General features: G+C 29.5%; 1 protein-coding gene across 1 annotated transcript in view; it reads right to left on the bottom strand.

Moving 5' to 3' along the window:
• LOC106459074 (exportin-1-like) overlaps positions 1-7,835 on the bottom strand; it is a 76,947-nt gene that overhangs the window by 16,950 nt on the left and 52,162 nt on the right. The window contains exons 17-22 of the mRNA XM_013918651.2: positions 6,706-6,785; positions 6,501-6,584; positions 5,701-5,835; positions 4,817-4,921; positions 4,232-4,417; positions 2,872-2,997 (exon numbers count right to left, since the gene is read on the bottom strand). Of these exons, the coding sequence (XP_013774105.1) occupies positions 2,872-2,997; positions 4,232-4,417; positions 4,817-4,921; positions 5,701-5,835; positions 6,501-6,584; positions 6,706-6,785 (716 nt within the window). The remainder of the gene's footprint in view (positions 1-2,871; positions 2,998-4,231; positions 4,418-4,816; positions 4,922-5,700; positions 5,836-6,500; positions 6,585-6,705; positions 6,786-7,835) is intronic.

The raw sequence follows: 7,835 nt of genomic DNA on the forward strand, positions 1-7,835 counted from the left end.
CAAAATAATCATCAGTTTCCATAGAATAACTTTTAATATGTTTTGTGTATCTTCATGAAATTTCACAGGCTTTTAGTAAACATTAGAAGTCTTTTGTATTTGAAAAATCAGATTTTTTATAAGTATTTTTACTAAAGATTTGTCCATGAATATATGGAATCAGTGTGTTGAGTGCTCCAAATGCAAAGTGATTTTCATGTCAAGGTTAAATACTTTACTTCATCTGAAAATTTTCAAATTTCAAATGTATAACTCTAAAAACCCCTAATTTATATTCAATTTTATTGTTCTATTGCTTTTTGAACCTTGTCTAACTAATAATCTCACCATACAAGTTGTAAATCATTTAGCCAACACGTAGCTCATATTACTGTATTGAATGACATAACACATGAGCTGCTTGTGAGCATACCCCATGAAGAATTAATATTGTTTTTCGTTATCTTATCTAATCTAACCTAATAAATTTCTCATTTTAGATTTTATTTACTTTTATAACCATAAATAAAGAAAATACATGAAAAACAAGAAATATAGTACTTACCTTTGACCTCGTTTTTCTGTTGTTGGTTACCGATAAAATTTTATTTGTTTGGTTATTTGAGAGCAAAGCCACATCAAACCCCGAATTTTAGCATTGTAAATCCATAGACTTACCGCTGTCCCATCAGAGGACCCAATGAAATTCAAGCCTACTTTTTTATAATGATGGTACTAGTACACTAAATAATTTTTATTTACTTAAATAATGCACATAAGAAACAATAATAACATGCACAAAGCAAACAATGTCTTATAATTATTATAATTTAACTGGCTTTTTAACTAAGACAAAAGAGGCTTAAATTAACTCCCTTTGCTGCTCAATCTGAACATTGCAAGATAAACTTTGAAATTAAAGAAGAAATTGAAAATACTCTATCCAGAAAAAACAAAACAAAAAAAGCATTATGCATCATTTCAAAGGTTAAAATTTTACCTTTCTGTTAGTTATAAATGATTATTATAAAACATCAGAAAAAATTATTGGCAATTTGTGAAAGAGAAGATGTGATAGGTGGGCAGGGCAAATGGGTCTGATTTTCTAATTTATGACTCCATAAACAAATAAGATTAGACTACAAACATTACGCTTTGCCTTAGTGATATCTGTATTCTAATAAGTAATTTACATCAAATTCAATACTTCAGAGAGGGGTGGAAAATAAATTTAAAAAAGAGAGAAGACCAAGAGAACAAATGTTACAATTCTCATACTATGGGAGATTGAGGTTTCAAATATTTCCTTATAAAAGTAAGAACTTAAAACTTAGATAATATTAAAACTTGATTTATTAACTACATTTAATGCCAATTTTATTTGTCTACATTGATAATAAAGTAGTTTAATTAAATTTTGAATGTAATTCTGTAAATGGTCAGGACATACACACTTTGAACTACCTTATAGCATGAAGGTTAAATTGAATAGAATATCACTGATGTAAATAACATTAAAACTGAACCTAATTCCAATGTAACAAAAATAGGTGAAACCATACTGATAAAAAACATGAAACCAACATTTAAACAAGTATCTAGGAACTCCACTGTATCTTCATTAACCCAATGTGCATGGACTTGGTTCATATTACCAACCCTATGTTGGAGAACGTATACTGACTATAATTCCAAATTTACTACATATATCTACAAGAAGTGTGGCAAGCTTTTAGTAAAATGTACAAGTCTGTTGAACACGAAAATCATATATGTTATAAAGGTATTTGTTTTAAAGATCTGTCTGTGAAATGATGTTCATATAAAGAATAGACACTTTGTCCATCAGATGGTTTGATTATTGTATATGCTCAACTTCTAGAACCTCCAAAATGCATATCTACAGTTTTTTCAGTATCCCTGTGTAATGTATCAAGTATGTACTATACTCTCTCACAAACTATTGCTAAAGCAGCAATGTAGGGTAAAACGAATAGTTGATAACTCTGACATCAGATACATAATTCCATGTTGAATGGCACTCTGTAAAAAAAATCATGGCGTGCACACTTTGACCCCCACCTACATGCATAGGGTTAAATTTATTTAAATATTTCTACCCTTTATTGTCAAATGCATACCTTTATTTTAACTACTACCTATAAATTATGTTCTTACTTTACACATGTGTACGTATTGTTTGTAATTTTTACTTGCATAGTTTTGTAACAGTAACCTGAAGATGATTCAATACTATGGATCAAACCATTAGTTTTGTTAGTAAAACATATTTTCCCTACTAAAAAAAAGAGGCTACATTCAATTACACACTAGTACCTAAAATCAACATTAAACTAGACACCAACTACTGAAAAACAACAATTACACACATTCACACTTCATCCTCACTTATAAAACTATCAGACCTCCAGAATACTGTTAACTGCTCCAACTAAGTCTGTGTGTGTCTCCTCATGCACATACTCCCTCTGTATGCATTTGCATGTGTACTGATCTGGTAGTTCTGAATTTCGTACTTTGTACAAGTTTTTACAGTATCATTCCTCACATACCCAAGGCTAATTCTAATAATAATCCCATCAGTATTGAGCTAAGCTTTTAACTAAAATCAAGTTTTGGTAACACGGGTAAATATATAATAAAAACACTGGGAATTTGTTTAGCAATAAAAGTGATTTATGCATTTCTTTCATTCTGGTACATAACTCTTTGTTATAACATAATGTTTTTAGTAGGAAAAAATCATATCAACTTATTTCTGCACATCTAAACAAACTATTGTACATTCAAAAAGTTCTGCTTAAAATAGATCTTCTTTGTAAGTTAGGCTGAATGCTAAATGATATTAGATAATACAACAGAACTACAAACCTCTAGCCTGTTAACAATAGTAGCCATGGTGGACAGGACTTCAGGTTCCCTAGCTGATGGGACACTGCACCGCTGATAATCCAGTAACACGGCATCCAAAAGAGGAGGTATAAAATTTTCCAGTACCTTAAGCAGAACATAATGAATATACCAGTAAGAATAAACTATCAACATTTACAATGTAAGTTCAACTTAAAAGTATTTATGTTTGCCAATTTTTATCTAACTTGAAATAACTGAATTACTTTCTTAACCCTTATGGCTCCATAACTTTTAGTTACAGGAACTTTAATAACATAAGTCACAAAAATTTAAATAAAAATAACATCAATTTGATATTGCAGTTAATCCCACTACTTACCAAGGTTCATAATTTCACCTTTTTTTTTTGAGGGGCAATTTTTATCCCGAGTTTTGTAAGGGGCAAATACAAAAAATTACTCAATATGTAGACCTCACAAGTAGTGAATGTATACAAAAACAAATGGCACTTTGAAAGTCAAGAAAACTCAGCAACTTAAGAAATAAGAGATTTCTGAAAATGAAAATAATACAAAGTCCTTCATATTTTTAAAGCATTTACACTGCAATTAAAGATATGGAATTTTGTATTTTATTAGTATTTCACTAAATAAGACTAATATCTATAAATTAAAGTTTTTTTTCAAGCCAATAAACATGTTTACAAAACATCCTGAAGCTTGTAATCCTGAATATCAACTGAAACACGAGATTCTCTTTTATCTCTAGGAAGAAGACTGAAAAAAAGCTTTACACTTAAAACAGGATACTTCTATTAAAAGCCATTTACGTTCAAACCTGACAAGTAAAGGGTTGATGAAAGCAAACAAACTGTTTGAAAATTTGTATGAATTTGGTTTTCGTGGGCCTGTGTTATTATCCCAATGATAAATGAATTATTGTAGTTTATGTCTACTGTATTAATGTTTCAATAAGTAAGAAAATAAAAATTCCAATGGCCTCAAACACTGTCACTAATTATTCATCACAAGACTCTTTATGATCCTATTTTATAATTGTTGATGTTTTAAGCTGATGTTCACAATTTTTTTTTATCACAGGTAGAAAATTTCAGTGTGAATATTTTGAATATTCTAAATGACCAGAAATAGAATCTTAGGTTTTTAATTTTTAAACATTTTTCAGTAAGGTAGGGGGTCCTCCTAGATTCCCTGCTTTAATAGTACTTTTGATTCTAACATCAGTATAGTACAGGAACCTAAGAAGAAATGAAAAAATGGGCAATCCTGTTAGCAGGCATATTATTGTTTTCATGGTACTAAAGAACATCTCAAAGGAAAAAGCTCTAATAAGGAAGTTAGAGATAAACACAACTTACCATGTGTGAGTCTGTTGACCGACTAACCCACCCAGATATAAGCTTTAATGCTTCTTTCTTTACAGTTCGCATACTTCTGATGAGAGGCTGTTTAGTGACAACTTCTCCATTCAGAGAAATCGCTGCAGTGATGTTTTCACTCATCACTTTATAAACATTCAACATGTCTAAGTATATTCTTCCCAACTGTAAATATCACAGTAATTAATATTGACTCTAATGTAAGAAACAAATTACAATTTTACATGCTAAACATTATCCTTATATAGCAATATGCTTAAAAATATCAGACTATAATACCTCTACAATAGTAACACATACAATGAAATATTTTTCTCTCAAAAGAGTAAAATGGTTGCAAAATACTTAAATGGCTAAATGAATAAAACAATATAGTTTTCTTAAACATGTCAAATTAAAAAAATTGGAATTCTTTATTTTTACATGAAATGACACTATGTAATGTTTAAACTCTTGTTTCTGATAGAGCTTGTTAAAGTAAAAACAAAAAACTCAGAGTTAAAAATGCTTTTAAAGTGTTCAAAATTTCTATAGAAAGTCTGTGCTGAGTGAACAAGTCCTTACCTGACTGACATAGGGATGACCAATTGATTTACATGCTCGAACATTGGTTTTTAAAATATTACCAAGTTGCTTAACAGCCTCAGGATCTTTCAGTACATCAACATTCTAATAAAAAAAATAAACACAAATAAAATCATATTTTTAAAAACTGTATTATTTTCAGGTATTCTTGTTTGCAGTCATGTCTAATGCACTACTATCTTCAACATTTTAAAATTACACCATTTTCACCAGCTAGTAAAAAGATGTATTCAACAGCACTATCATACTGACTGAAACAGAGGACACAAAGATTTCAGAAAAGGTTTCAATATAACATGTAGCTGACAAGCAAAAACATGTAATTTATGCAATCTCATATTACATATACCTATTCTGCTACTTTCAAATGCAAATTCTCAAAACAGCTAATATGGATTCTTATTTTTCTCCTCCATATGAATTTTACTAGTAAACTCAAAAGGCAGACAAAAAGTTAATTTGATCTTTGAATCAAAACTGTCCACATATATGCCAGATGTTATAGTTTAACTTTTAAATAACTGGTCACACTGTTTTATAAAGCTACCCATAGATGTTTCTCTTACATTTGACAAAATTGGCTGGATCTTCATTATTTTGGCATTACTCTACAAATTTTCATGATATAAAAATTCTTCCCCTTTAAGTGCTTTTTTCTAAAATGCAAATGTAAATAGAAAAAAAATCATTACATATAAGTTACTAATCATTATTTATTTTAAACATTATTTAACAAACAGAAATACATTCTTCTACACATTTGATCTAAAATGAAAACATATAACATTTTTACACTCTTATAATCAGGCATTAGTTACAAATTTTTAGTATTTTTCAAGGGTATCAAAAATTAATGTGCAAACCTTTGTTGCTTGGTTGATTATGTCATCCCAGACTTGACTTGGAAGAAACATGTACTTTTCTATGAGATGTTCTTGAACCACCTGATCTGTTTGTGCGCTAATCATTGACCCCACAGCTTCATAGAAGGTGTGGACCTGATTCAGAAGGTACAAATATTCAAGGTTCAACTTTTATGTTCTTAGTAAATATATCCAAGAACAATAGTTTTTCACAATTTGGTTATAGCAGTTGATCTTTGAAACTTTTCTAAAACTAGCAAAAAAAACTGCCTTTAAGTTATAAAACTTCTCCATTTTGTGTTATTGTAACTTATTCATACAACTGGTATATCAAGTCCAGATATTTATCACTGTCCAGTGCTTCCTACTTCAATAGGTCTTCTCTTCACTGCTATAATTAGTACCTATTCTCAGCATCACTTTAAATTCACAGCTGTAAGGTTATTCTAAATAACTATATAAGTATGTATGAGAGACAGTATGTGCAGTCATATAACTGAACAGTACAATAATCTGGAAAAACACTTGTCAGTGATTTGTTCCAAGCAAATGAAGTTATTATGCTATAACACATCTTTTTCCCATACAAACAACATATGATTTTACAATAATGCAATTAAAGAAATAATTTCACTTGGTCAAAACTCTCAGTTACTTATCACTTAAACTACTTTTGTTGCAATATCTTTTTTTGACATTTTGTTGGTCCATTTTTATTTATCTGATTTTTCTTTTTACCTGCTTCTTTTAATAGTTAAGCAATAATTATCCACAGGGTAAACAAACAAAAAAAGCCTTACTTGCTGAGGTTGAAGATCACAGATGATGCTGTTAATGTTGTTTAAAATCTCTTCAATGAATGGCATTACCTCTCCAACTTGAACCTTAAAAATTATATGCAGAAAAGTTATTGTAGTACAATACCAAAAATATTAAATACTTAATTTCATGAGCAAATCTTATAATAAATCAATAACATTTATATCAAGGGTATTTTAAACTTACTTGCACAAAATGGCGTTTGCATTTCTGGGCTATTTTAATAAACGTGTCACATGCCATATCTTGTACTCCATCATGGGTTTCTGAAAATACATCAAATGTTTTGAACCTCAATGTATCAGACCAGAGATATAAAATAGCAAGTAATTCTCTGTTTTCATTGTAACTATTCAGCTACTCTATAATAACTAGCTTTCATTTGAAATAAATAATTAAGAATCACCTCCTTATATCTTGAAAAAGACATATAAGGTCAAAAGTTATATAATTAACCTTCTACAAATATAGCTGTTTTTAATATGTACACCTACACTAATGAAACAGTCTATACTAACCCTACTTGTAATGGAACAGTTGAAATGCTTTTTTTAGATTTTATATATAAACCCATATAATATTGACTGATCAGCATAAAATGAAAGCACTGATAATAAAATTCTAAATCCCTAAATTAAAATGCTACTCTACACTGTTTTAAGCATAAATTTACATCTTTGGTCAGCTTATCATACATTCTGAACTTTCAACTTTGCCTTCTTTTTTTTCCACATAATTTTGAAAACAATATTAATACCCTTAGTTACATAGAATAAAATAAAGTTTACATCCATTACTGTCAGAACAAGAAGTTTATATGGAAACAAGTTTTGACATTTTCCCGTGTCCTCTTCAGTCCAATTTTTCTTTATGAGAGAAACAATTTATTTTATAAAAGTCACTCCCAGTCTCTTGAGGGCTTATGACGTCAGTAAAGGGTTCAGTTTAAAAATACTTTCTGAAATACTGAAGTTTGGCAATTATTGAACTAACAAACTTTCTACAATTCTTCTTTTGACATAAATTCTAGTTTTATATAACATCATGGCTGATTTCCAGTTAATTGTATGATCAAGATTTCTCATATGAAGAAAAATAGCATTATTTGTTTGACCATTTTTAACATTCCTTCTATGTTCTGCGAGTCTTGAACCTAAATTTCTACCCATTTCACCCAAATAAATTTTATCATAAGACTGACAGGAGACTATATAGACTCTTTGTTCTTTATTTTGAGGTGCAGAGATGTTTGAGGGTAGGAAGTTCTTAATGGTGTTGGGATTGGGATATTTATATACAACTTTGAAGTTGTTGTT

This window comes from Limulus polyphemus, unplaced genomic scaffold (assembly GCF_000517525.1).
Source record: "Limulus polyphemus unplaced genomic scaffold, Limulus_polyphemus-2.1.2 Scaffold554, whole genome shotgun sequence".
In the NCBI taxonomy this organism is placed as follows: Eukaryota; Metazoa; Arthropoda; class Merostomata; order Xiphosura; family Limulidae; genus Limulus; species Limulus polyphemus.